Here is a 27,391-nt window from a genome sequence, read left to right on the forward strand (position 1 = left end):
GATGTAGAATGGCTCACTCGCTACTCCGGGGTGGGAATGGGAACATCGATTCTCGCCAATCGAATTAGCCATGTTTTCAATCTCAAGGGCCCCAGTTGTACCATTGACACTGCTTGTTCCGCCTCGATTTACGCATTACACCAGGCGGTCTCGGCCCTGAGAAATCGCGAGTGTGACTCCGCTGTGGTCGCCGGTGTGAATCTCCTCCAATCCCCCGATGCTCACGTCTATGCATCACAGGCCGGGGTGATTTCACCTACTTCGGTGTGTCACACGTTTGATGCCTCTGCAGATGGGTAAGTCAATTCCTTTGGAATGTAGTTGACACTATTAAATAACACTCATCACAGCTATGGCCGTGCAGATGGAGTAAATGCTCTATACATCAAGCGCTTGGACGATGCGATCCGCGACGGGGATCCGATCCGAAGCATCATCCGCGGCACCGCTACCAATAGTAACGGCCGCACCCCTGGAATTACCCAACCAAGCATTGACGGCCAAATTTCCGTGGTGCGAAAGGCTTACGATCAAGCGGGCTTAAGTCCTTCCGACACAGCCTATGTAGAAATGCATGGGACTGGTACGGCTGTCGGTGATGTGATGGTGAGTTGGCGACACCGAGGCAATCTTCAAAAATACGTGTCCATGCTGATCCATGAACAATTTCCTACCTATTTAGGAATCTCAATCAATTACTCGAGTGTTTTGTGAAGAGCAGCCTCGTGGCTCTCCACTGCTGGTGGGCGGCGTGAAGCCAAATCTCGGTCACGGAGAGGCTTCCAGTGGCTTGACGAGCATCATCAAAGCGACACTCGCCCTCGAACGGAGCGAGCTGCCTGCAACCATTGGGATAGTGAACCTGAATCCCAAGCTCCAGCTGGAGAAAAACGGCATTCAGATCGTGCAGAAAGCAACTCCAATTCCCAGGCCAGTCTCGGGACTCGGTCGCCGCATCAGTGTCAATGCCTTTGGGTATGGCGGAGCCAATGCGCACGCAATCATTGAAGAAGCTGGCTCAGTTGGCAAGCTTGCTGCAAGCTGCTCGAGAGAGGACGACAATTCAAGGGCTGCCCAGAGCCAACTAGACGGAACCCGGCCATATTTACTACCATTCTCCGCCAACGACAGCTACTCGTTGGAGAAACGAGTGGAGCAGTTGGCACAACTAAATCTCCCAGCCAGCGTCACCGCGGATCTCGCCTACACCTTGGGGGAGCGTCGCTCTCATCTGAAAGCGCGCGGGTTTGTGATTGCACGTCCCGAGACCCTCGGCCAAGATCTGATCGTCAGCAATCTTCGACGAGCCACTGCGACGGAGGAGCCCGCTTTGGCTGCCAGTCGCAAATTTGCATTCGTCTTCACCGGTCAAGGGGCTCAATGGCAAGGCATGGCGGAAGAGTTACTGCAGGTTCCGGTATTTGCCAACGCGATCTCCCAAATGGACGACGCGCTAGCAGGTCTCCCCCATCCACCATCCTGGAAAATCTCGACCATGTTGAAGGATAAGTCGGTCGATTCCTCCGTGAATCAAGCGGCGTATGCGCAGCCTATGACCACTGCGGTGCAGATTGCGCTCGTGGACCTTCTCCGGGTATTGCGCATTCCAACCGATGGTGTCATCGGCCATTCTTCTGGTGAGGTGGCGGCGGCCTACGCAGCCAATATGATCGATATGCGTGAAGCAATTATCCTCGCATACTATCGCGGACTTGCCGTAGCCCAATGCGCTCCGCTGGGAACGATGGCGGCAGTGGGACTTACCTCTGAGAAAGCTGAAGAGTGGATTCAAAAGTGCGCGGGCAACAGCCAGGTGCGAGTGGCTTGTATCAATTCTCCGGATAATGTGACCATCAGCGGCGACGGTGATGGTGTAGATGCTATCGTGTCCTCTCTGACCGCGACGGGGATCTTTGCACGAAAACTGAAAACCGGTGACAAAGCATATCATTCGCATCAAATGGAGGTGGTCGGTCCCACGTATGAGAGTCTACTTCAAGAGGCCAACATCTTCCCCGACGCTTCAGCGGAGGGAGATACGGTCGAGAAAGAAGCTTCATGCATGATGTCCACAGTCGTTCGCCGGACGGTTGGCAAGTCGGATGTTCGCACGACAACTTACTGGCGGCGAAACCTGGAATCTCCAGTACAATTTTCCGATGGTCTACTCAGTCTTGCTGACTCGCTGAAAGACTTTTATCTGGTCGAGGTTGGCCCACATACGGCACTGAAGCTGCCCATCTTACAGACCTTGGGCAAATCCACTCGGTATCTCGGAACCCTCAAGCGTGGCCAGGACTCCCTGAGCTCCCTGCTGGAGCTTGTTGGCGATCTCTTCACGCGTGGCTTCCCCGTCGATTTCCCTCGTTTACAGACTCTTTATCCCCGTTCAGGTGGCCCACCCAGATTCCTCCACGACCTTCCCACGTATCCTTGGCACTACGAGACGCTCCTCTGGAATGAGTCTCGTTTGGCCCGCGAGACTCGCGAGCGAAAGTTCCCACGGCATGAGCTGCTGGGGAGCCCCGTGCCTGGCGGCAGCCTGATCACACTCGGCTGGCGGAACCGGTTGCATCTGGATCATGTCCCTTGGCTGAGAGACCACAAGCTGGGCAACGAGACCGTATTCCCCGGAGCCGCTTATCTGGGCATGGCTGTGGAAGCGGTCCTACAAGCTCGTGGCGTGGCAATGAGCCACGACTTGGCCGATTATTCTGTCAGCTTTCAGAATGTGGACCTGCCGAGTGCGCTGCCTATCGCCGAACATGAGTTCATCGAGCTGTACACGGAGCTGGTACCCCGTGAGATCTCCAACCTGACCCGGTGTCAAGATTGGTACGATTTCCAGATCGTGTCTATTGCGGTTGATACGCCCATTATTCGCGCCCGTGGCTCTGTCAAATTAGAGATGGGATCAACCAGTCTCGAGCATTACAAGCTCCCTCACACGGACTGTCGTCTGATATCCAAGAGCAAGCGGATGTGGTATGAAAGTATGCACAAATGTGGTCTGCGCTATGGTCCCACCTTTCAGCACATGCAGGAAATTCTGACGCCAGATACCAAGGGGGTTTTATATGCCCAGGCCACGGTGCACAGCATCCAGCCCCGATTCGAATCTGCCCAACCGTCGCCGCGATATCTGATTCATCCGGCCGTTCTGGATAATGTTTTACAAGCCACTTTAATCGCTTCGGCTGGCGGCCATTTGGGATCGGTGGCCGCTAAGGTACCAAAAAGCTTCGGTCGTTTAAGTCTCCGAGTCCCTTCATCTGCTGGGAGTACGGCGACGATTCGCGCTGTGTCCACCGTGACTGGGTTTGCCACCAACGACACCAAAGCCGCCCTATTGGACTCGAATCAGAATGCCTTGGCGCATTTTGAGGGGGTGAAGCTCATCAAATATTCCGGCAGTGATCAAATGGAGGAAGTTCGACATCCATTGTATCGGTTTGTGTGGAAGCCGGATGTTGACCACATTCCCAACGACGCCGCATTTGCCGCTGCCATCGAGCATGTTCGCTCCACAACCGACCTCGGGCGTCTTCCAGATTCGAGCAGAGACATCATGATGGTGCTGGATCTGACGGTGCATAAAGATCCCAACGCCGATATTCTCTTTCTCTCTTCGGATCTGTCCCTGGCAGCACTGGCTCTATCAGAGCTCCTCAAGGCACAGACCGTCCACCGCCGCTTCAATACATTCCATTTGGGTCGGTTGGGCCCAGACGGCCAGCTGGAAGTGGCTGCACTTCAGGACTATGCCTTGCCATTCGAGGACGCCTTTGCATCGTTTGTGACCGCGTCCCCGGATCAAACTTTTGGCCTGGTGATCTCGGACGAAAAGACATCCCGTCTCGAGCAGCTGGCTCTCCATACACACCCAGCGACACGGATTATCGATGCCAGTCACGGTCAGGAAGAGCGTTATCAAGGTGAAAGATTCGTCGTTGCCCACGCTTTATCGAACATACGGATCCTGCGTCTAGCACCCAAGGAGAACGACCGTGCTTCCCAGAAATTTGACAATGTTCTTCTGATCACCCGCACATCATGCCACGAAGATGATGATCGTTTGCGGGATCATCTCGCTGCCGATCTGTCTTTACCGGTCGGGAAATGTCAATTGACGGATATTGGAAACGTCGCTATCGGCAAGAATACCCTTGTCGTGTCAACTGTCGAGCGTCAGCACGATGTGATGGCAAGAGCGACACCAGAGGAATACGCGGCCATCCAAAAGATCCTCGCGAAGCCAGTCAGGATGGTTTGGGTCAGTGGCTCGGGACTGCATGAGGGTAGCGATCCCACCCGGGCAGTCTTCCACGGCCTGGCACGCGCCATCATGATCGAGCAGCCGGCCACAGAGATCTTCTCCCTGGAAATGGATCCGCAGGCGAGCCCGGCTGATATCTCCTATTATGTGACCCGGATCATCGGGCGACCAGAAGGCTGTCCGCCTGACTACGAGTACCTCCAAAGCCAATCCGGCCTGCTGGTGAGCCGTGGAGTTCCCGACGACCGCATCAACGATCACTTCCGCAACAAAGACCAGGGCATCGCCGTCCAAGAATCTCTCGGCAGCGCGGGACCGGTGTCCCTGTCCCTCGAAAAGCCTGGTCAGCTCAGTACCGTGCGATTCATCAAGACGCCTACGCGGGATCTGGGACCGGAAGACGTTCTGGTGAAGGTCAGTTGGGTTGGCCTGAATGCCAAAGATGTGTATGCGTTGAGTGGTCGAGTGGAGACACCCGAGGCCACTTGCAGCTTGGAATGTACAGGAAAGGTTCTGGCCATTGGATCCGCCGTTCATGGCCTCGCCGTCGGTGATCCTGTCGCGGTGGGATATCCGGGCCATTTCAGTTCTCATGAAGTGGTTCCCGCGCATGCATGCGTGAAACTCCTCCCCCACGAAGACCTCCGCAGCTTTGCGTCCGTTCTTCTGGTCTTCGGAACCGCCCTGTACGCCCTCGAGCATCGCGCCCATTTGCAACCTGGCGAGTCCGTCTTGATCCATTCGGCGACCGGAGGGGTTGGGATAGCCGCGATCCAGATTGCCAAGTTGATGGGTGCAGAGATCTTCGCCACAGTGGGGACCGAGGAAAAGAAGCAGTATCTAGTCGAACACTTTGGCCTGCAACCCGATCATATCCTGAACTCACGCAATGCTGGTTTCGCAGCTCAGATCCGCTCATTAACCGATGGCCGTGGCGTGGATGTAGTCTTAAACTCACTCATCGGTGACCTGCTCTTCGAGAGCTGGGAGTGTTTAGCGGACTTTGGACGGTTTGTGGAACTGGGCAAAAAGGATATTACGGATCATGGGCGACTGCCCATGGATCCTTTTAAGCAAAATGCCACCTTCACAGCCTTTGATTTGAGCTCACTGTACCTCGCTCGATCCCCCGCCATGCGACGCTTCACCCACGGACTCAACACGCGGATCATAGAGCTACTGCGCGAGGGCAAAATCCAGCCCGTCCAGCCGTTGAAGAGCTTCACCGCAGCAGAGTTGGTGCGCGCATTCCGCCATTTCAATGACCCAGCGCGGATGGGGAAGATTGTGATCTCGTTTGAGGATCCGGAGCTCATGATTCCAGTGGTGCCGGAGCGATTTGTCACACAACTCCACCCGGACAAGAGTTATGTGATGGTCGGATGCTTAGGAGGATTGGGCCGCAGTCTTTCGCAGTGGATGGTCAGTCGTGGTGCCAGAAGCTTCGTCTTTCTGGGACGTAGCGGGACGAAGAAGCCTGCGGCACGACGTCTGGTGGAAGACCTGGAGCAGCAGGGCGCCCAATGTATTGTCATCCAGGGAGATGTGACCAATGCCGATGATGTCGAACGGGTATTTGAAGCCGCTCCATTCCCCGTGGGGGGTGTCATTCACGCTGCCATGGGACTCCACGAGGCGATCTTCTCGGAGATGACCCACGACTCCTGGCGTGAGGGAACCGCGGCCAAGATCGAGGGTGCTTGGAACCTGCACAATGCTCTCTCCAAGTCAGACCGAGAACGTCAGTTAGACTTCTTCATCATGACCAGTTCGATCAACGGAAAGATCGGAACCGCCACCGAAAGCAACTACTGCGCCGCGAACAATTTCTTGGACGTCTTTGCCCGTTACCGTCGCACGCTGGGTCGCCCGGCCATTGCACTGGGCCTGGGCGCCATCGCAGAGATCGGTTATCTGCATGAACACTCGCACATTGAAGAGTTACTCCTCCGCAAGGGAATTCGGTTCCTGACGGAGAGCGACGTGCTCCAGATCTTCGACCTCGCGCTCTCCAAGCCCCCGACCATCGCTCACCCCTCGGATCTCACCACGCAGTCCCTGCTACTCTCCGGAGTAGAGGTCACCACCCTGCAACGGTACCACGAACAGGGATTCAAAACCTTCTGGCATTCCCTGCATGACGTGCGATTCGCCATCCTCATCAATACCTTGAAGCGCGCATCATCCGGAAACACCGCCGCCGGCGAAGGCGGCAGCAGCAGCAGCACACATGAATCCGCGCTTCGCAGTGCCATCGCGCTCAAGGATGAAGCGCAGGTCATCGCCGCGGCGCAGGGAACCATTACACAGAAGCTGTCCCATATGGTCTTGATCCCGGTCGAGAAGATTAATGTCCAGGCGTCGTTGTCGGACTTTGCCATGGATAGTATGCTGGCGTCGGAGCTGCGACAGCATATCTTCAGCGTGACTAAGGTTGATATCTCTTTCCTTACGCTCATGGATCCGAAGACTAGTGTGTCTAGTTTGTGTACGACTATTGCTTCTGTCTTGCTGAGGGATCAGAATAATTAGTCACTAGGTAGCATATTCATCAATCTAGGCTCAATACATACACATTATATCGCACCACTCTCCTAGCAGCATAACGGAGCCTAGCATCATAAGAAAATAGGCTCAGTTTTACTCAAAATCGGTGCTACGAGGTCAAACGTTTCAAATGCTTTTGTATGGACATTTCAATGTTCTTTATTGAGGATATCAGCAATTCTCAAGCATCTATTCTAACGACACCCCCAACGACTCACAAAGAACCTCCATCCACTCAGACAAAAACCGCTTAATAAACCCCTCCTCATAGAAAGCATCATTCCAATTAAACGAAAACACCAACTCATCATCCCACGTCCAAACATGGATCAGCAGCAGACGAACGATCGACTCCAGAGCCAGCCACCAATCCTCTACCTCCACGGTAAATTCTTCCCCGTGATACTTGGTCGAAATATACTCATTGACAATGCCCAACGAACTCAAATCTGGGTGCGCGGGCGCTCGCAAAGGATCATCTGGCTGTTGGCTCAGGAGCTGGAGGGCCTTTTTCACGTATTCAGGGAGGAAATTGAACAGATTCCGCGGGCCATCCTTGCTCAGATCCCGGCCGTATGCCTTGCGAGTCTCTGCGGCGATGGATTCAAAGTCCTTGTTCACGGCTAGGTCGATACTCATGAATATTGCAGTGTGGTAAACGCTTGTCGCGGCGTCAGGGCCGTTGAGGGGCGCGGGGAGATATTTTCGGAGATCGAATGGGGTTATTGTCGTATAGTTCTTTCTCTCACCATCAGTAGTGGTAGTACTAGTTTTGCTGTGGTGCGGGTCCATCACATATGGAAGAGTAGCCACTATTAAAGCTGCATGTACCGCGGCGGTCACCGTCAGGCCTCGCGATTTGCATGACTTGACGATCTGGCGGGTGGTACTAGCCGGTAAAGCTGACTTGAGACGCCGCGTGGTGGCTGGTAATGCATTGGGCAGTGTTTTGATGGAAATTGTTGGTTGGTTATGCAGCAGGACACTTATCTCTTCATCCGCTGCTTGGGATATAGCTGGTGTGATGATGGATGGTACGCCGGCTGCCTCGTCCAAAGCGGGTGTCAGGTTTCTCACCTCGGTGCCGTCGAGCTGGATAATATGGCCCCGGGGACCATTGGCTAGGATCTTGAGGAAGGTATCTTGCAGATACATCAAGCCATAGGCATCGATGCGCCAGTGGGGCGTACGAAAGAGGAGCTCGCGGGTGTCCGGAAGGCAGAACAGGAAGAATTGCGAAGATGGCGGTTCCTGGCTGTATACCTCATCGGCAGACACTCCATTTCGAATGATGAAGGTTTCTTGCACCCAGGTGTCGAGTGCTTCCGGGGAAGGAACCGTGTAGCATAGTCGAGAGCCATCTTCGTTGGCCCTCGCGGCAATCTGCGGATACCGCTGTCGGAGGGCCTTCCATGCCTGTTGGAGATTCTGTACCTGGGGGAAAGACTTCAATTTGAGAGTACACGAAATGAGAAAGTGTTGCTTGTTGAGAGGAGCCCCGGCATCAGCCACGGCGCGATAAAAGTTCTCCATGGAATCAAAAGGCCGCTCATAGTGACCGGGGGAGATCTGTTGCCAGGGCATGTTGGATTAGGCTGAGAGGGTGACAAGAAGCTAAGAAGCCAGGAAGGTTGGAAGTATGGAAGTATTCGATGTGTGATATACTAATGAAGTTGTTCTGTTGGGGGCCATTTGATCACATCCTATGCATCTGGGCAATTCATACATCAGTTTGCCTGATACCTCTAGGGCATGGAAGATAACAGTAACATACGCCAGTGAAATACAAATACAAGTAATGGTGCTAGTTGGCTATCCAGTGGGGCTGTACGCGGTGTGTAAATCGGTCTACACAATAATCAATTGGTGTATTAGTCGGCATTAGTTGAAACATTCCTGCATTGCGCTAATTATGGGACGAGGGATTAGGGCGCCGGACGGTCCGTTAGCCACCAGTAATTCGCTTAACAAAATTGATATAGGTATGGGCTTCGGACTTCCGCGCATTACACCGGTGGTATTAGTTAAAAGACTTGCGACCTAAGGATTTCACTCCCTGCTTGGCTCCACTATACACTGGGGTTAACTGGAGTACAGTCCGTTCGCCAGCAGTTCTCCGCCCCATTCTTGTTTGCTCAATCGAGCTACAAACTTGAGAGATCATCGATGACCTCCCTCGCATCTCCACTGCGATGAGTCCAAAATTAGCCCCCACGCTAAGTAGTTTAGTGCGGTGAGGTGGTATTAATGTTCCTTTCAATCATCTTCTTCCAAGGTTGTTACGGTCGCGATTCACCCGCAGAGCTACCTACCTAGCTAGCTATATGAGTCCAGCTCCCCTATTTCCACCCTCGACAAGTGCCCAATGCTAAGTGCTCAGTGCTAGAAGCAACCATCATCATGCCTTCCAAGGCTTTCACCTATTTCTACACCGCGTACGCCCTCGTCACCGTCCCGGCATGGCTAGCGGCTGTGGCGATTTACTACATCCCCAGATTCCTCCGGCCCAACCCGGCGTGGACATACAAAACCGCATTAACATGCAGTCTCTGGAATGTGGTGATGAATTATTGGACGACGGTTCAGAAACTCTGGCCCAAGCCACTGGAAGCCGGTCCATTGGGAAATCGATTCATTGTGCTCCACCCCCAGAAGACCATTCCCACGAAGACCGACAAAGAAGGCGGCCAACAATCCAGAGAAGTCTACACAGGAATCACTCGCTCCGTACCAGGAGTTAACCCCCTACCCGTAGGAGCCGTCTGGTACCCAGAGGCCCCAGCAGAACCTCCCCGACGACTCATCATCCACTTCCACGGGAGTGCCTACGTGATGTTCGGGAGTCGTCCGGAAGAAACCGGTGATGTGGGGATCAACGAACTCAGCAAACGGTCCGGATGGCCCGCGCTGGCCATTCAATACCGCTTGTCGCGGGATAAGATGACGACATTCCCAGCGGCACTACAGGATGGAATCACAGCGTACGTGTATGCCCTCGAGGTGCTGAAAATCCCGGCCTCGCAGATCGCCTTCGCGGGCGACTCGGCCGGCGGCAATCTCGTCCTGGCTCTGCTCCGCTACATCAACGAGGAGAGGAACCCAGCAGCACTTCCGTTACCTCGCTGTGCAATTCTGTCGTCTCCGTGGGTCGATCTGCGCGCGAATGCCATTGACAAGGTGCCCCGGAACCGCAATTATCACTCTGACTATGTCAAACATAATTTCCTGGCCTGGGGCCGGGAGGCCTTCACCCCGGAAGGATGGGAGAGCAATCATCCCTGGATCACATTTCTCAGAAACGAGACGCAGCTGGGGATCCCGGTCTTGGTCAATACAGGGACATCGGAAGTACTGTATGATGGGATCATGCAGTTTGCGGAGAATTTGAGGCAGAAAGGGAATGAGGTGGAAGTACTCGAAAGTCTGAACGCGGCCCATATTCCTTATCAGCTTGGTAAGGATTGGGATTTGGAAGAAGTTCAGGCGGTTTGCTTGGCGACTATGACGAGATATCTTGAGAAATCTGGTTGTTAGTGGGCGCTGTATACATGATACATATACATATATATATACTCTTCTCGAAGTGCTCGAGATAAACCCCATTGAATGATCGGAATTTTATATACACGAGTTGGCAACTTGTGCAACACTTTATGTCTCTAGTATATACGAAAATTATTAATTTTGAAAACCATAGTGCAGTCGTCGAACTGTTCAAGTCTATGCTTTTGAAGTTCCAGAGCCTTGTTCGTCATCTCCGTAGTTTGCCACTAAGTCAGCGACGCTAAGCTCACCATTTTCAGCCTCTCGAAAGAGGACAAAGAGAACTGATCATCACCGAAGACCTTCGATCTTGGACGTATCCACCGGATGAAGACTTACATACTCGGTGATGACTGGGTAGATGAGGTCTTAATATTGAAATTGGCGTAGGTACTGCGTAGTAGATAAGTATATGGGTATAGGTGGCATATAGTTCAGTTCAGGAGGCAAAGGTGAGTATCAAGTGAAGAAATGTAAACGAATTAAAGAAAATGCAGTACGGGCACTAAGTTTAATATATTTCTAAATAAAGCTCGGTGAGCAGATATATCAACTACTAATCTCCCAGTGTGTGGTTTTATGTACGGCTGAGCGGACGACACCTTGTTCACTGCTTCAGTTTACTGCTTAAGTGGAAGTTAGGATACTTGGTTAAGTTACTGGCTGTAATAGTTATATTAATTGCACTCAAAATATCATAAGTCGAAGACTAAACCAACAGATATTTGCAGTACCCTTTCTATCTCTGTAAGGACTAAGGAGGAAAAGGTAGTTACTGTACAACAAAGACAAATCATTAATATATTCACCATCAGATTAATTACTACATACAAAGATAGAGTAGAGTATGCACATATACACACACGAACTAGAAGCGGAAAGCATCACTACCCTTTCCACCCCATCCCATCTTCCCCCATATACACCAACTACAGCAACTGGCATACACTTTCCTCCACTTTAGAGTAGTTATAGATCCCCCCCCCCCAGTATCCCTAGGTAACAGAATATTAATTATAATTCCTATTTATATTATTTCTTTATCAAGACAGAAAATCGTGCGCGACACCCGCTGTGCTAAATACTGTAAATAATAGAATAAATATAATAAACAAACTCATGCTATTAAATATACCTGTAATCAGGTATGAGTAGTTCTTGAAGATATATAGATAATAAGTTCAAAGATAATACTATATAAAAAGGCCGGAGAGGACCCAGCTGAAGATTATATATATTTATAATTAATTATAAAGAATATATTTGGTATACGAAATGAATTATACCATATTAATTTCAGAGATATTGAAGAAGCAGATTTTAGGAATAAATTATTTTCTATGAAAGGCCATAGGTTAGTGGTGTCCTTAAGCAAGAGAACAGGGCATATATACATAATAGAAGATATGGATGGTTTAATTTTCAAACCTTATTCTTTTACTTAGAAATGAGATTTTCAGTATTACAGTACATATTTTGATAGGAATACATTAGCTATGCTGTTATACCCAGTATTTATTCACAATTAAAAATCAGAGACATCTTAATTAGCCAGCGCAGTTCCCTGTTCCGAGGATCCCTTGACTCTTGAGATAATCAGAGTTCCTCCCATGAACTTCTGGGCTTTGTGTGGTCTATTACCGGAGGAAACCCATTAAAGCATTTTTCTACTGGGGAAAGAGACTTGATGATAGTACTGGATTTTAGGGGAGCGTGACAGGCAAGAGTGGATTGTGAGTGGAGAAGCGGGTAAGAAGATAAATATTAATTAAAGTGCAGTTTATTAAGATTGTTTGCTCAGGATACTCAGTCTCCTGCTCACTCTGTGCTCAGTGATTGTCTCAGGCTTGCTCAGGGCGTGCTCAGATGTACTCAGTGAGTAAGAAGCAGCGAGGGGTGAGTACTAAAACGGAAAAAGTGGGCCATCAATCCTCCTAGAAAATCAAGTCTATATGCTATTAAATTAAGTATCGCTATTAGACGGACTCTAAAGGCCCGACAGGATTATTATCACATCATAGTACAGCCCCCTTCATGCAGACTAGCCCAGAATTCATAGGTCCGACTATTTACTGCTCCAGGGTAGAGCATCCGAGAGCCACAAGACCGTTCTACACTGTCGTTAGCCTGACATCATCCCTCCGCAGGAGAAAACTTACCAAGAGGTTGATCTCAGTGCAGCACTGAGGTTCCGACGTGCAGCTGTCGTCGTAGTCCTTGCCTGTATTCTCGTCAGTAACCTGTTATCCAGTTTTCAAGTTATATCTGGGGTCACGTACAAAGAAGACCGATGGACCCAACAATGTTGGAAGCATCGATACCCAGGTCCAAGAGGATAGGGTCGACAAGAGGGTCAAGAGGGGTGGTCAGGGAGCCACAGCACAGAATGGGAGGAACGCATTGCGCCTCCGTGACAGTGCTAATGGTTCCATCAGAGGTGCCCCGCTGAGCGGCCACCTCCTTCACCTGAGACTCAAGAGACGCGGTGCTGTCCTGGGCGGCGGGGACGGCCACGGCGGTGGTGGCAATGGCCAGGATGGCGAGAGCGGTAGTGAACTGCATTGTGATGATAGTGGTGGACTTGCAAAGATGCAGGAGAATGAGCGTTGCTGGTATTGTAGAAGAATGTATTTGAATTCTAGTGTTCAGCTTTCGTCTGGTGTTGGAGGAATTGTAGAGGAAGTCAAGCGTCCTTTATAGGTTTGAGCAGAGGTCAATTACTAAGGATCAAATTCAAATCACGGCATTGAGTTGAACGTCAAAGTTGTATAGTTCCATGGAAATTCCCAATCAGATGCCTGATGGTTATCTCGAGTCGTTCGTTCAGTCACATTCGGTCGAGAGGACCGATGGACATTGCCTCAAAAGCCAGTCGCATCGGAATAGATCGATGCTGGGCAAACTAAGAATTGTGGCCGGTTTCCGGAAGCTGGAGTATGGAAGGGTAAGCCGAAGGATCTCCGGAGAAAGGACGCCCAGTCATAGTCTGTGGCACCTTGGTCCCCTGTAGGTACCGCTGCAAGCGAGGAACCCTGTGGAGAATCGATCGATCATTCCCAATTCTGGGGAAGACCGTACCTGCATAGGAGAGAGTTAGAATCCAATAGTTCGGAATCTGGGGCCAGCTGAAAAGCGCCTGCCTGTCAAGGAACGCCGTCTTATCAGTTGAACCAAAGTAACCCTCATCTGGTGGCGAATCAGACACAACCCTGGCCATCCAAGGACGAGAGGCATGCGCGATAGCCGGACAGAAATTGAGAATAAGCTATAGAAGAACTAGTTGCTTCTCGGAGGTTTAGAAGAGCGTTTCACTGCATCCAGGTCGCATATCCTCAGGTACTAGTGGAGTTCGTAGCTAATATCGCAAGGGAAGGCAGTCTTAGACAGTCTTGATGATACCCTTTCAGCGAACCGAGGATCTATCATGGACAGGGACAGGACCCATATCGAGCCTCAATCCCTGATCGAACACCCCGATCTCAGCTGGATCTCAGAGACATCACTCTCATCCTTGCAGTTGGGGGCACTGATAGACGATCCTTTACGTAAATCCACATTGGGTATAGAGCCAAGCGCTCAGATAGCAGATCCTATTGACATGTTCACCGGATGAAATAGAGTTCGCATGGGATCGGAGATTTAACCGGACTGAGGGATGAGGGGAAGCCAATAGTTAGTTGAGCAATTAGTAAATCCATTGTCGATCTATCAAGTATGCTGTCATGCATTTGATTACATGAGAGATAAGCGGGCATAACTTGAATTTGGATGATGATAAGAGAAAAAGCAATTCCTCTGGGAAACCGTGGATACCGTGCATAACAGATAATGCAAAAATACCTTACTCAGCGCACATGTGATTACTGCATAGCTGTTATTCAGTCACCTGACTGTTATCGTATATGTGGCGGTGCATGCGGCTCATGCCAAGACTTATTGCGCCACAGACTCGCGACACAAAAAGTGCAAAGTCGAAAGTGAAGCCCAAGTCGGTCAATATCCGCCGTCTGCGATCCTCCCCTCTCATCTTCCCCAGACTCTCCCCGCTGGGTTTTTTTCTCTTTCCTTTATAATTTCTATTATCTGAGGGCCATCCCTAAGTCAGACATCATGGCTCCCATCTCTATCGCAGACATCGTCGCCGCTCTGCCGGCCGAAGACACCTGGGGCCCCGCTACCGCCAGCGACAACATGCTGCAGGGCGTCCCCTACGCTCCCTTCTCCAAGGGTGACAAGCTGGGCCGTATGGCTGACTGGACTGCCGAGTCCAAGGACCCTAACCGTGCCGGTCGCCAGGCCTACAACCGCAACTACAGAGGTATACCATTATCCTAATATATCAGCCAAGCCAAGACAAAGTAACTAACTCTGTTTTCCTCCAGACCAGCAAGTCTATGGTGCCGGTTCCTCTAGCCTCTTCGCCGTCCAGGTCGCCGAAGACGAATCCTCCTTCTCCGTTGTCGACAACACCCGCAGCTCCGCTAAGCGTACCTTCGGTCGTGGCGGTGGTACCGTCTTCCGTGGCCGCGCCCAGCGCGGTGGTGCTCAGCGCGGTGGTCGCGCCGGCTTCCAGCGCGTGGGTGCTGGCCGTGGCCAGGGTGGTGACCGCTACTACGACAACCGCTCTGGCGGCCGTGGCAACCGTGGCCGTCGCTTCGGCTGGAAGGACTACGACAAGCCCCAGCGCACCCGTGAGCCCTCGGTCAACGTCCGCCCCGACTGGAACATGCTGGAGGAGGTTGACTTCAGCCGTCTGTCCAAGCTGAACCTCGAGGCCCCCGAGGGTGAGGACGTCGACTCGTACGGTTTCCTCTACCACTACGACCGGTCCTACGACAAGGCCCCCGTCAAGAACGCCGAGCGCCGTCTCCAGTCCCTCGACCGTGCCGCCTACAACGTCACCACCACCCAGGACCCCGTCATCCAGGAATTGGCCGAGAAGAACGAGGCCACCATCTTCGCCACCTCGGACATCCTGTCCATGCTCATGTGCGCCCCCCGCAGTGTCTACTCTTGGGACATTGTTATCGTTCACCAGGGCAACAAGATCTACTTCGACAAGCGCGAAGGCGCCTCCCTGGACCTGGTCACCGTCAACGAGAACGCCGCCGACGCTCCCCTTGAGCTGGCCGACTCCGCCAACAAGCAGGATGCCATCAACACCCCCAGCGCCCTGGCCATGGAGGCCACCTTCATCAACCACAACTTCGCCCTGCAGACCGTCGTCGAGTCCGAGGACAGCAAGGTCTCCCTGGCTCACCCCAACCCCTTCTACAACGCCGCCGAGGAGACCGAGCCCCTCGCCTCCAAGGCCTACAAGTACCGCCGCTTCGACCTGTCCCTGGAGCGCGACGACGAGCCCGTCAACATGATCGTCCGTACCGAGGTCGACGCCCTCATGAAGAACCCCGTCAACGGCGAGGACCAGCAGCTGCTCGTCAAGGCCCTCAACGAGTTCGACAGCAAGGCCCAGGGCTCCGGTGGCGCTCTCGACTGGCGCAGCAAGCTCTGGTCTCAGCGTGGTGCCGTTGTCGCTACCGAGATGAAGAACAACAGCGTCAAGCTCGCCCGCTGGACCACCCAGGCCATCCTCGCCAAGGCTGACGGCATGAAGCTGGGTTTCGTCTCCCGTGCTAACCCCCGCTCTGCCGCTGGCCACGTCGTTCTCGGTGTTGTCGGCTACAAGCCCCGTGATCTGGCTGCCCAGATGAACCTGAACCTCAGCAACGGTTGGGGTATCGTCCGTACTATTGTTGACCGTATCCGTGCCCTCGATGCCGATGAGGATGAGGACAAGGTCACCAAGTACGTCCTTATCAAGGACCCCAACCGTCCTGTGCTGCGTCTGTACAGCGTCCCTGCTACCACCTTTGACGAGGAAGAGGAGGTCGCTGGTGAGGAGCAGGAGGGTGCTGAGGAGGAGGCTGATGAGTAAACGGAAGCCACGTTATGATCTTATCTTCTTCTATCTCATGTGCATATTGGTTGTCCTTGCTTTCAAAAGTTAGTTACGAACGACGTCTCAACATAGAGTTTGTCCATTATGTTCTACAGATTATAATTCAATCGCACGACGCACGCAGTCCAGTAGATTTCTACATCACTATCTACCTTGCAGTCACGTAAAGCAGACATTAAGTAGTAGATTCACACAAGCAAACTATAAGTAAACTACAAGTGGAATAATTACGCAACAATTCGCATTCTCGCCCCTATCCATCCCAAATACAACCGTATGTGGATGGACTCAGTAATATGTCATGAATAAGGAGCATATTTACAGTCCCTTCAAAGCATTGAATAATTCTACAATATTTCACAGCATACCATCTCCACAACAATATACTCGTATTCCAAACAACTCCCCCAATCTAACCCTAACATCCATCCTCATCCTCCACAACTACTTTACAATCTCATCTCCCTTCCCCTCCACCACCAATCATATTCACAAATTCCTCCCAAAAAACCCCTCAATCCTCTCCCACGGAATCAACTCCACACGATCATACAAATCAACATGCCCAGCCCCAGGCACCCACAACAACTCCTTCGGCTCACTAGCCCCCCTATACGCATTCTCACTAAACTCCCTCGAATGGGCCTGATCCCCGGAAATAAACAGCACAGGTCTAGGCGCAATGACATCCAAATCCTCGAGGGGATAAAAGTTCATGAACTTCAAGCTGCTCGTCACCGTCGGATGCGTCGTCAACTCCGGGGTCGAACCCAGCGGCGTAAACTCGCCACGCACCGTGCGGTAGAAGTCATAGAACTCGCGATCCACGGCACTAGCATTAGCCGTAAGGGTGTTCGGCGTACCGCTAGTATATCCAATGGGATTGGTCGCTCCGCCAGGGTGCTCGTACTCAGGCCAGCGCTGCAGCGCGGCGGAGGCAATTACTTCCTGACGCTGGGTGAGGTTCTGCGAGTGGCGCAGACCCTGGCGGCTGACGGTGCCCATGTCGTACATGCTGGCGGTGACGATGGCTTTGATGCGCGGGTCGATTTTGGCCGCGCTGAGAGCGAAGCCTCCGCTGGCGCAGATGCCGATGACGCCGATGCGGTTGCGGTTGATGGTTATGGGGTAGGGGATGGAGGGGATGGTGGTGATGGTGGTGGTGTTGCTGCCCAGGTAGTCGACTGCGGCGCTGAAGGCTTCGGTGTAGAGGTCGGGTGAGACGGCGTTGCGAGGAGTGCCGGTGCTGCTGCCCCAGAAGGGGAGGTCGATGGACAGGGTGATGTAGCCGCGTTCGGCCATTTTGGTGGCGTATAGGTTGGCGGATTGCTCTTTTACGGCGCCCATGGGGTGGCCGACGATGATGGCGGGGGATGGGGTGGAGGTGGTGAGGTTGTTGGGGATGAAGAGGTTGCCGGCGATGAGGGTTTGGTATTGCGTTGGGAAGGTCACTGGTTGGAGGGTTACCAGGTTACTTCGGTAGAAGTTGTCGGCCCCGTAGGAGAGGTTTTGCGCGGTGGTGCATATTGTATGCAGGATTGGGGCGAGGAGGAGTGCTGGGAGTTTCATGGTGATGCAGAAGCTGAGAGTGGCTTTGAGGGTTTGGTTTGGTAGTTGGATGGTTGTGTTGATTTGTGTTTCTTAAAGTAGGTGAGTACATGGCTTTTATAGCCATTGTCTCTGCAATATCGTGATATCTCGTTGCGTGATTGTGATATTCGTCAGGGGCATTGTCATGTCTGGATGGAGTTGAGAAGTAGATCACTTCTGGGCCTCGTCATGCTAATGCGACTTGCTTACTGTGGGGCGTAAGCTACCCACTGCAACGGTTTGATATGGTTGGTTATTGTCTGGAAGTCTTTAGAATGTATTAATGTCTGATCCATGCTACATTTATCCATGGACACCACAGCTTCCCCACTTCGCAAGCACATAAAGGCATCCCCCGATTGTCCTTCTCTTCCGTCTTCCAAGACAACCAACGGACATCTATCCTCTTTCATCATGCCGCCCTACGTACACACTGGCCCAGTCGACTGCTCCCAGGACGCAGACTGCAGCTCCTTGGCGGGCAAAACCGCCATCGTCACAGGCGGTGCCAACGGCCTTGGTGAAGCCTATGTCCGCGCTCTCGTCGCAGCCGGGTATGTCTCTCGCCTCTTCCTTTCTTCACAGCTAATCCAGGCTCAATCACAGCGTCTACGTCTGTATCGGTGACATCGACACACAGAAAGGGCAGAAACTCGAAGCCGAGCTACCAGGGTAAGTCCTTCCTCCCAGTACTACCCATCCTACTCTAACCCACCCAAAGAACCAAATTCATCCCCTGTTCAACCGGCACCTGGACCGACCAAGTCCGCCTATTCGAAGCAGCAATCACCTTCTCCCCAACCAACCGGATCCACTACGTGGTTGCAAACGCCGGCATCCACCGCGTAGATGAAATCTTCCAGCCAGGACCGGACTCCCTCCCCGAACCAGACCTAAGCATCATCGACATCAACATCAAAGGTCCTCTCTACACAGCCAAACTAGCCATGCACCACTTCATCCGCCAGAATGGAACCACACCCACTCCAGAGCAAGAAGATACCTGCCTGATCCTCATCGGCTCTGGCGCGGCGTTCCTCGACGTGCCACGCTCGCCGCAGTACTGTGCCAGTAAGTGGGCGATGCGGGGAATCATGCATTCCCTGCGTCGGACGGCATATTACTACGGGTCCCGAATCAATGTGATTAGCCCGTGGTATGTGCACACTGGGATTTTGTCCGAGGAGGCATTTGCACACTGTAAGCGGGCCGGGGTGGAATTTGCCACAGCGGAGGATGCAGGGCGCTGCTTGTTGAGTATCCTGGCAGATGGGAGGGTTAATGGTCATTCGTTCTTTGTGACGGCTCGGAAGTGGGCGGAGAAGGGGTTCATGGATTTGGACTTGGAGGATTTCGGGGATGATGCGTTGCTGGCAGAGGTGCAGGAAATGCAGATTTGCAGTGCCCCGGTGGAGGCAGGGTTGTTTGTGTAGTTCGGTAGATTGTCGGCAGTTATTGAATATACGATGTTTGGCATTCATCATTCACAATAATCGTATGGAACCATAATTGAGGCCGAGGCCGGAGATAGCATCAACCAGAATTGGTATCCTTCCATGGTTAAGGGTCTAGCTCCATAGCATTCCGGATGGTGATTGATGGATTGGTGAAGAGCGGGTCTGGCTTGGCGTAAGCAAGATGCATTAGTGCCGGATAGCAGCCAAGTTTATCTTCTTCCGCTGTCTGTGTTTGTGTCTCTCACAACTTCTTCATCCAGGGTGTGTCTTCTAGAATGACTTGGAATTTCAGGCAACATTGTTTTGTCAGGCTAGCACTGCCCATGCGATGTCCCAATTGATCTTGGCACGCTTGGCTGAATACACATCCACGCAACACATTCGTCCTTCTCTCTCTCAACTATGCTGTCGACATCATCACGATCTGCATCCGGATGCTGGTTCGAGTCGGATGATTACAAATGTCCCTTATGTGGCAGTGCATCATGAGCTCTGATGGGTGCTGCTTATGGCGGTGGAGTTCTGGCTTACTGGACTGACCTCAGTTCGGATCGTGCGTCGGAGATAGCAGCTTAGCCTCTACTATCTATCTATTGCGAGGATGAGTATTCTGTTGCCTAGATATGATGTGTATAGCCCATTACGATGTTTATGTCTGTGTGTTTACTGGTAGGGTTCTTCATTATGGAGTATATATACGGATCATGAAAGAAGCAGCGCATCATGGGCGGCTTAATATATTCGATCTGCATCGAAGTACAAAGCTGCCATGAGGATCTTCTGTGATGTTCTTTCGGTGGTGTGCACATTCAGTTTAATTCGAAATGTTCTAGGTATGACATGTATTTAACCCTACTAGTGAGAATCATCCTTACATTACTAGGCCATTCGGTTCGAAACCCAGCCACAGAATATGCAGCCCGACTCGAGCAGGTCGTGATTCACCCCCAATCCCGGACTACTTCGGTCAAGGGCCAACTGGACATTACTATAGGGGTTCCTGGACATGGTGGCCCGGTGCGGCTGCAATTGGAACCGAACCGGGATATTCTTGCCCCAGATACTTATATCGAGTATCTGAACGGCACGGAACCCCAATCACTCGATCGAGACAGGGAAAGAGTGTTTCGGGGCGACGTCCTGGTAAATTCTTCCAGCACTGCATGGCATCCGGCAGGACGAGCACGCATATATCTCATCCAGGATGGGACAAGCCCGCTGTTCGACGGAGCCTTCACGCTGTTCGATCAACAATATCACATCAACCTGATCACGCAGTCCAATTCCTCCTATCCGCACATGGAAATCAGCACATCTGGCGATACTATAAGCACACTGTCTCAGAACACAGTCTTCCCCCGCCAATCCACCCAAGACAACACATGCTCCCGGCCCCGGCGAGTCGCTCTGATCGGTCTCGCCACAGATTGTTCCTACCGCGCCGTATACTCATCCACAGATGAGCTCCGCCGAGGACTAATCAGCATGGTGAACACCGCATCAGAAGTCTACGAGAGGACATGGAACATCTCGCTCGCCATCCGCAACATCACCATCAGCGACGAGACATGTCCCGACACACCCCAGCGAGACACCCCATGGAATGTCGACTGCTCCAGTGGGAACCTGGACTGGCGACTCCAGCAGTTTGCCTCATGGCGACGCTGGCATTATGACCCCAATGCGTACTGGACCCTGATGACCAACTGTCCCACCGGGAATGTGGTGGGTGTGTCCATCGTGGGAGGGCTCTGCACGACTTACTCCGGGGCAAATGTAGTGGCGCGGACTTCCAATCAGTGGCAGGTTTTTGCGTAAGTCCTTTTGACCGATCCTACTTTTTGAACCATACTGATTATGTTATATGGGTGTAGCCACGAATCCGGCCACATGTTCGGCGCAACCCATGACTGCGACTCTCAAACCTGCTCCACTTCGAATGGGGATTGCTGCCCCTTGTCTTCGAGCTCTTGCGACGCCGGCGGACAGTATATCATGAACCCATCTTCCACGTCCTATCAGACGTCCTTTTCGCCCTGCACTGTTGGACAAGTGTGCTCCTTGCTTCGCTCTGGCAGGGTAGAAGATGACTGCCTTGTGCACAGTAATGATACCGGACCCACGATCAGTGGTCCAAGTACCCCTGCTGGTGAGTGCGGTAATGGCATTGTCGAGGACGGCGAGGAGTGCGATTGCGGTGAGAACTGCGCGGACAATTCCAATTCCTGCTGCGTTAACTGCCGGTTGGTAAATGGCTCGCAATGCGAAACTGGCAGTGGCCGTTGCCAAGGTGGACGCTGCGAAGGTAGTGAAGATCGCCGTCCGTTAGGAGGATATGAACCGCTGGTTATTGGACTGGCTGCTGGTATAGGAGGGGGGTTGCTTCTTGGGATAGTCATTGCTATTGTGTGGCGCTGTTGTTGTGGGAGGAGAAGAGTGAATAAACAGGACGAGCCTCCTCTCTCTAGAGAAGTCAATAATCATATATACCGATAGTTACACAGCTATGTGTATGGAACAAAATAAGTAGACTTTTAGTGCTTCTAAGTTTCCGGGTTCGAACAAATAATCGCCACAACTATCAATCCCGATCCATGAAAACGAAAGCCCCACCGTCCCAGGCTTATCTATCAGAATAACATTTCCAGATTTCAGCCTAGAAATTAACGTTCAGACCGAAGAATCACCGTTCCCCGAGTGGGTCAACTACTGGTAGACTAGCCCTGCATAAATAAGCCTGCAGCTCCGCCGTGTCAGCAACTTGCATCCACCAATAACCAATCTAACCCACATTATGTCTCGACACGAACCACCACTCCAAATGGATCCGATAGCTCCTACATCATCAACATCAAACACTGTGACGCTCCGGCCGATGCCTCAGCTAGAACATCTCTGGACGTCTGAAGATGATTGGACGGGGGTCAGCGATCGAATCCACCGTCGTCGGCTGCAGAATCGGTTGAATCAACGGGCTTATCGTATGTTTTCCTCCGACACAAGTGTTGGTTATTAATCTGACCATATCAACCAGGCAAGAAACATAAAGCCACTACGGGGGATTCCTCCTCATCTACATCCTCATCCACCACTCAAACCCAAACCCTAATTCCCCATCCCTCCACCACAATTCACCACCACTCCACATCATCCCCATCAACATCCCCATCAAACAAAGCTGCAGCAGCAGCAGCAGCAGAAGAAGAAGATAATCACCACTGCCCCCTCGCCCCCACCAACATCAACATCCCCGACCTCCGCAAAACCCTCACCACCCTAGCCATCCAAAGCTACCTAACCAACAGCCCCCGACTCGAACACCTGCTCAGTCTCTCCCGGCTCAACGTCCACCGAGCTATCAACGACAACATCCGCTTACTGGGCATGACACCCGCTCACCTGCGACCCGACGACGCCCTCTCAATCTTCAACACCAACACCCAATCCCCCATCGATATCTCCACCCTCCCGGAAAGTCTCCGCCCCACGCCCCTCCAACGCCTCATCCCGCACCACCCCTGGCTGGACTTCTTCCCGTTCCCCGAGATGCGAGACCGATTGATTGTCGCGGCTGCGACGGGCTACCTGGATGAGGACGAGCTGTGTCGGGATCTCATGGCGTTTTGGGATACCCGGAACTCGGGGGCGACGTTGGTGGTGTGGGGCGTGCCGTGGGATCCGTGCAATTGGGAGGTCACCGAGGCGTTTTTGAGGAAGTGGAGGTGGGTGGTGCTGGGGTTGGGGGGGTTGAGGAGGAGTACGGATTATTGGAGGGGGAGGAGGGGGGAGGGAAGGTTGGTTTTTTGATAGCATAGCATAGCATAGCATGCTGGGTTGATATCAGTAATGGATGAGTTGGTAGACTAGGGTGTGATGAAAATCAAGGGGAGTTGGGTGGAATGAAGTATACTATTGTGAAAGTAGAAGGTATATACCTTAAAAGGAGAATATGACACATTATTGACTCCCTCCACATACCATGTCCATGTCACCACATTCCATTCCTACATACTACCAACTTAACTACGAATAAAAATTAAAGTTGTAGTTTGACATCTTCACCAAATCCCAACAACAACTGTCATAATACACCAACCTCACACACACACACCATACTAAATACAATAATCAGAAATCAATTCCAAACCAACATTTTTGAACCAATTACATAATTACTACAAATAATTCAATACACTCAAGACACCTCATTCAATCATTATTACTATAACCCATCCAGTAACCAAAGCCACACCACACCACGCCACCAAACCAAACCAAACAAGGTTAGATTACTCATTCCCGTCCATTAATTAACTAGTTAACTAACCCACTAAATTCTAATCATCTAATCCACCTCCAACAATCACTTCCCTACTTACTTCACCACCCACTTCCAAACAAAAGAAACCAAATAACAAACATGCCCACCCCCAAATCCCGCCCAACGGCATCGTGCCTCCCGTGCCGAACCCGAAAAGTCAAGGTAAATCCATCCCCTTTACCCCCCACCCCCAAAACCTCAATTACATCCAATCTAAAAAAGGTGACAGTGCAACCGCCTCCAACCATGCGAAACATGCAGTGCGCGGAACATTGCGCACGAATGTAAATACGCTGTGCCGGATGAGGATAGGCAGGCGATTGCGCAAGCGGAGATGATTGCGGAGTTGAGGGGGGAGGTGAATCGGCTACGACAGCAGATTAATGATCATGAATACTATGAATATGATCATGAACATAATCATGAGAATCATGAGGATTTAATGGGTGAGGGTAATGTGTTAGAGGACGGGGGTTTACTGATTGAGAGATTGGAAAATGGGGAGAGTTTGGGAGAAGAGGAGGATGATGAGTTGGAGAGGGTGTGGAGGGTGTTGAGGGATGGGGAGTGGGAGAGGGTGAGGGAGGTGGTGGGGAGGATTAGAGGTACTACTACTATTTCTGTGTAATTATTATGTTATGTTTTATGTTTATTGTGGGATTGTAGATATATGGTGGGTTGGTGTGTATGTATGTATTATTGGTAGTAGCATCGTGGTTCTCGTGATTATTGATTAGGGTGGTATAGCTTAAATCAACTGGGCAAGATCCAACACTGATAGAAAAGGAAAGAAGAAGACACTCAGAATTAACAAGTTGTATGGCCAGTGCGCTCTGGCGGCTAAACCCCACAGGAAGAAGAGAATCAGAAGAAGAGAATCAGAAGAAAAGAACAGCCTTGCTCCCAGAGCTTTTATATACACCTCGCCCAAAGCAAACCTTGTTAGAACAGTACCCAAACCCAAATAATCACCTCATTAACTCCATCCAGATCGCCCACTTCTGCCGGATCAACTCACTCCGCCAGATCAGCTCCCACCAGATCAATTCACGAATACATCATCTCATCGCCAGGATGGGAAAGGGCGCCCTCGACCTTGGCTCCGAGAACACTGCTCAGGCAGTCCATCAATTCGAAATCTTCCACCACCGCGCCAAAGCCGTAGCAGCGCACTTTGGTGTTCAGCGTCTCGATGATCACTTTGACGTCATCCTTGGTCAGGCTGCGGTAGAGCTCGTGGTTCTTCAAACACTGCAGCGCCATGATAGGCGTGATCTGTCCGTCCGTCACGAGCTGCCGACTGAGGTTGAGAAGGGTCGACAGATTGGCGTGAGGGAGGTCGTAGGTCTTGTGCGGATAAGTCTGTTCATTCGAGGTGGTGGCGATGTAACTGGGCGGCGGGCAGGTCGCCATCAAGGCATGACCCGAGAATGGCATGTCCTCGTCATCGGCTTCCGTGATCGATCGGCGGCAGAGATAGTCGGTATGTTCGCGACACGGCGATTCCAATCTAGACAGCAGTCAGTCATACAATCCTCCGGTAGACAAAGAGTTGGTGGGCGTACGTCAAGATAAAGTCAATCTGCAGCTGGGGGTGCTCCTCAAAGATGCCCGATGGGTGCCTTGGTGCCCGGCTCACCGGCGCGATCTGGTCGAGCGTCGCGAGGGCGTCACACGGGGCGGCCTGATACGGCCCTTGCGGTGGTGACATCTCGCTCGACGACACATCAATCTGCTCGATCCCCGTGGTGATCGGACTCAAGCTTGCGGAGACGGTGGTCGGTGGTGTGGTGTACATGTTGTTCGTCGAGGGATTGGAAGGAGCAACGCCGGTGGGCTGCGATCCCGTGCTACTGCTGGCAAATGGGCTAGACTGATAGCCGATCGTGGGTCGTTCAGCCTTGCGCCGCTCGAGCTCGGGTTCGTAGTTGATGCCATGGGCCGTGAGGATGTCTTTCAGGATGGTGTTCTCGTCCGATAGCGACTGCACCATATCCCGGTGTTGAACCACCGTCAAGTTGGCCGCCGAAATCTCCTGTGTGTATGCCTCTCGCAACCGCGACACCTCCGTTTCCAACGCCCGTATATATTGTTCCTTGCGCTCGCGATGAGTTCTAAACAGTCGTTGGCATCTGTTCCTAGATAAAATGCAGAGACGGGAGAGCCACGTACCTCTGAGCCTGGCGATTCAATTCCTGTCGTCTGGTAAGGGCGGGTTTGCTGTCGGGTTTGGGACCACGTCGTTTGGCCGGTTGACCATCTAGAAGGGGATCGGTTACAACGAGTGCGGACAAGAGAGAACACAGAGTAGTACAAACCTCGAGTAACCTTCTTCTGTGTGCCGCTGAAGAACTTGAAAAAGTCGGCCCCGATTGTCGAGGGTCTGGAATTGGGTTGGCCTGCATGCAGTGTCAGAGCGGACAATTGACGGGATCCTGTCCGCGCAAAGCGATGCAAGACATAACAAGCAACAGAATATCACGAAATGAGGAAAGACATGTAGGTACAGCACATCACGTCATACAACATGCAGGCAGTGCAGATGACAGAATCAAGAAACGGTATGTTACGAGCGAACGGTGCCGACTGCAGCCTTTCCCCCATCCGGGATGCTCTGTGTATCCAACACACATATTCCCCAGAAAAATAAAGAAATGAAATGAAAACGGGCGCCAATCGTATCACCACAGGTATACAAGCAATGCGAGGTCTCCAGGGCAAAGGAAGCCGGGAACTTACTTGGCATAGCCTCTGGTGTCATGGTTTGGCGATTGCCCGCACTCAGGTCCACAGACATCGGACCACCATTTATGGAAGTCATGATGGCTGTGATGAGGTAGAAAGAGGGTGATTGGGAGAAATGCGACCGGCGCGATCAGAAGATGGCCGACGGAGGACACCGACGAAGCGGAGGACGGAGGCGGGAAGAATGAGGGGAAGCGAAGAGAGAGAGAGAGAGAGAGAGAGAGAGAGAGAGAGAGAAAGGATTCGATGGGACTAGACGGTGGAGGAAGAGGAACCGACAGCAGATTAAATGAAAGCGAGATTCATTCAATCAATCAATCAATCAATCTGGACCGTTGTCAGCCTTAAAATGGATTTTGATTTGGTAGTCAAGTGGATTCCTCTATATTTTTTTTCCAGTCCAAGCGTCTTTCACCGTTAGGGAACAAGATATACGCACCGGCAGGGTCGGACGTTTTCCCCGAAAGTGCGCGGCCGATGGAGACCTGAGTTTGGGGGGGGGGGGGGGGAGAGAGGGGGGGGAGGGAGCCACCACACGAGCTCTGGACCAGGGGAAAAGGAGAGATCTGAATGGAGCAGATGGGAAATAGGCTGGCGGGGGTGGAAAAACGGTCAGGCAATAATATTGATTAATTGATTAATTGAAAGGTTTGCCCGGTTGCCCGTTTACCGTCCGTGGGTTCAAAGGTGGATAAATGTATAAGTTAAGTTTGGTATGTTGATTTGTGGTTTCTTGGTAGTGGTAGTGGTAGTAGGTAAGTAAGGTCAGGTAGGAGAGAGGAGAAAGTGGGTGCGGCGGGAGTGTGGTGGGCGGGAGTTGACGGATGGATTGGATGGAAGTATGGGGTGTGTCAGAAAAGGGCGAGTTTCAGTTGAGACTTGAAGCTGCAGGTTGAAAGGGGGGGAGAGATGGTGGAGGAAGAAAAAGAGTAGATAGATAGATAGATAGATAG

The 27,391-nt window shown here is 51.9% G+C and overlaps 11 protein-coding genes across 11 annotated transcripts; 7 read left to right on the plus strand and 4 right to left on the minus strand.

The window, feature by feature from the left end:
* Positions 1–16: 16 nt before the first annotated feature.
* On the plus strand, positions 17–6,843 carry BO79DRAFT_206171 (type I polyketide synthase). The gene is made up of 3 exons (XM_025681919.1): positions 17–296; positions 351–606; positions 683–6,843. Exons 1-3 carry the CDS (start codon positions 37–39, stop codon positions 6,806–6,808), a joined length of 6,642 nt encoding a protein of 2,213 aa, XP_025545262.1. The 5' UTR covers positions 17–36; the 3' UTR covers positions 6,809–6,843.
* Positions 6,844–7,012: 169 nt separating this feature from the next.
* Positions 7,013–8,453, minus strand: BO79DRAFT_261572 (uncharacterized protein; the record flags this gene model as incomplete). Its single annotated transcript, XM_025686502.1, has 1 exon — positions 7,013–8,453. The coding sequence occupies exon 1, from the start codon at positions 8,405–8,407 to the stop codon at positions 7,013–7,015; it is 1,395 nt and encodes a 464-aa protein (XP_025545263.1). The 5' UTR covers positions 8,408–8,453.
* A 659-nt stretch (positions 8,454–9,112) lies between these two features.
* BO79DRAFT_206172 (alpha/beta-hydrolase) lies at positions 9,113–10,478 on the plus strand. Its single transcript, XM_025681920.1, has one exon. It carries the CDS (start codon positions 9,224–9,226, stop codon positions 10,355–10,357), a length of 1,134 nt encoding a protein of 377 aa, XP_025545264.1. The 5' UTR covers positions 9,113–9,223; the 3' UTR covers positions 10,358–10,478.
* A 1,957-nt stretch (positions 10,479–12,435) lies between these two features.
* Positions 12,436–12,996, minus strand: BO79DRAFT_283746 (hydrophobin family protein; the record flags this gene model as incomplete). The annotated part of the gene is made up of 3 exons (XM_025688176.1): positions 12,646–12,996; positions 12,526–12,587; positions 12,436–12,477 (listed from the first exon to the last, which is right to left on the minus strand). The coding sequence occupies exons 1-3, from the start codon at positions 12,926–12,928 to the stop codon at positions 12,436–12,438; spliced, it is 387 nt and encodes a 128-aa protein (XP_025545265.1). The 5' UTR covers positions 12,929–12,996.
* A 1,377-nt stretch (positions 12,997–14,373) lies between these two features.
* Positions 14,374–16,454, plus strand: BO79DRAFT_163207 (eukaryotic translation initiation factor 3 subunit D). The gene is made up of 2 exons (XM_025679116.1): positions 14,374–14,684; positions 14,749–16,454. Exons 1-2 carry the CDS (start codon positions 14,477–14,479, stop codon positions 16,299–16,301), a joined length of 1,761 nt encoding a protein of 586 aa, XP_025545266.1. The 5' UTR covers positions 14,374–14,476; the 3' UTR covers positions 16,302–16,454.
* A 360-nt stretch (positions 16,455–16,814) lies between these two features.
* Positions 16,815–17,917, minus strand: BO79DRAFT_261575 (alpha/beta hydrolase; the record flags this gene model as incomplete). Its single annotated transcript, XM_025686503.1, has 1 exon — positions 16,815–17,917. Exon 1 carries the CDS (start codon positions 17,892–17,894, stop codon positions 16,815–16,817), a length of 1,080 nt encoding a protein of 359 aa, XP_025545267.1. The 5' UTR covers positions 17,895–17,917.
* Positions 17,918–18,329: 412 nt separating this feature from the next.
* BO79DRAFT_261579 (putative short chain dehydrogenase/reductase) lies at positions 18,330–19,609 on the plus strand (the record flags this gene model as incomplete). Its single annotated transcript, XM_025686504.1, has 3 exons — positions 18,330–18,469; positions 18,522–18,587; positions 18,637–19,609. 3 exons carry the CDS (start codon positions 18,330–18,332, stop codon positions 19,346–19,348), a joined length of 918 nt encoding a protein of 305 aa, XP_025545268.1. The 3' UTR covers positions 19,349–19,609.
* A 469-nt stretch (positions 19,610–20,078) lies between these two features.
* On the plus strand, positions 20,079–21,868 carry admA (ADAM family of metalloprotease ADM-A; the record flags this gene model as incomplete). Its single annotated transcript, XM_025686505.1, has 3 exons — positions 20,079–20,205; positions 20,256–21,186; positions 21,247–21,868. Exons 1-3 carry the CDS (start codon positions 20,142–20,144, stop codon positions 21,866–21,868), a joined length of 1,617 nt encoding a protein of 538 aa, XP_025545269.1. The 5' UTR covers positions 20,079–20,141.
* Positions 21,869–22,166: 298 nt separating this feature from the next.
* BO79DRAFT_261591 (bZIP transcription factor) lies at positions 22,167–23,239 on the plus strand (the record flags this gene model as incomplete). Its single annotated transcript, XM_025686506.1, has 3 exons — positions 22,167–22,353; positions 22,407–23,129; positions 23,217–23,239. 3 exons carry the CDS (start codon positions 22,167–22,169, stop codon positions 23,237–23,239), a joined length of 933 nt encoding a protein of 310 aa, XP_025545270.1.
* A 493-nt stretch (positions 23,240–23,732) lies between these two features.
* BO79DRAFT_261592 (Zn(II)2Cys6 transcription factor domain-containing protein) lies at positions 23,733–24,445 on the plus strand (the record flags this gene model as incomplete). The annotated part of the gene is made up of 4 exons (XM_025686507.1): positions 23,733–23,855; positions 23,923–24,298; positions 24,360–24,382; positions 24,431–24,445. The coding sequence occupies exons 1-4, from the start codon at positions 23,793–23,795 to the stop codon at positions 24,443–24,445; spliced, it is 477 nt and encodes a 158-aa protein (XP_025545271.1). The 5' UTR covers positions 23,733–23,792.
* A 33-nt stretch (positions 24,446–24,478) lies between these two features.
* On the minus strand, positions 24,479–26,679 carry flbB. Its single transcript, XM_025688177.1, has 5 exons — positions 26,433–26,679; positions 26,012–26,092; positions 25,866–25,953; positions 25,259–25,807; positions 24,479–25,203 (listed from the first exon to the last, which is right to left on the minus strand). Exons 1-5 carry the CDS (start codon positions 26,512–26,514, stop codon positions 24,741–24,743), a joined length of 1,263 nt encoding a protein of 420 aa, XP_025545272.1. The 5' UTR covers positions 26,515–26,679; the 3' UTR covers positions 24,479–24,740.
* Between the last annotated feature and the right edge of the window lie 712 nt (positions 26,680–27,391).

This window comes from Aspergillus costaricaensis, assembly GCF_003184835.1.
Source record: "Aspergillus costaricaensis CBS 115574 unplaced genomic scaffold BO79scaffold_1, whole genome shotgun sequence".
NCBI lineage: Eukaryota > Fungi > Ascomycota > Eurotiomycetes > Eurotiales > Aspergillaceae > Aspergillus > Aspergillus costaricensis.

Excerpts from the sequence above, each read along its gene's own strand:
- BO79DRAFT_206171 (XM_025681919.1), top strand. The coding sequence starts at position 37 with ATGGGAACATCGATTCTCGCCAATCGAATTAGCCATGTTTTCAATCTC. Across the intron at positions 297-350 it reads TTTGATGCCTCTGCAGATGG|CTATGGCCGTGCAGATGGAG; the intron begins GTAAGTCAATTC and ends CACTCATCACAG. Across the intron at positions 607-682 it reads CGGCTGTCGGTGATGTGATG|GAATCTCAATCAATTACTCG; the intron begins GTGAGTTGGCGA and ends CTACCTATTTAG.
- BO79DRAFT_206172 (XM_025681920.1), top strand. The coding sequence starts at position 9,224 with ATGCCTTCCAAGGCTTTCACCTATTTCTACACCGCGTACGCCCTCGTC.
- BO79DRAFT_163207 (XM_025679116.1), top strand. The coding sequence starts at position 14,477 with ATGGCTCCCATCTCTATCGCAGACATCGTCGCCGCTCTGCCGGCCGAA. Across the intron at positions 14,685-14,748 it reads CTACAACCGCAACTACAGAG|ACCAGCAAGTCTATGGTGCC; the intron begins GTATACCATTAT and ends GTTTTCCTCCAG.
- flbB (XM_025688177.1), bottom strand. The coding sequence starts at position 26,514 with ATGACTTCCATAAATGGTGGTCCGATGTCTGTGGACCTGAGTGCGGGC. Across the intron at positions 26,093-26,432 it reads GACACCAGAGGCTATGCCAA|GCCAACCCAATTCCAGACCC; the intron begins GTAAGTTCCCGG and ends CACTGCATGCAG. Across the intron at positions 25,204-25,258 it reads CAGATTGACTTTATCTTGAC|ATTGGAATCGCCGTGTCGCG; the intron begins GTACGCCCACCA and ends ACTGCTGTCTAG.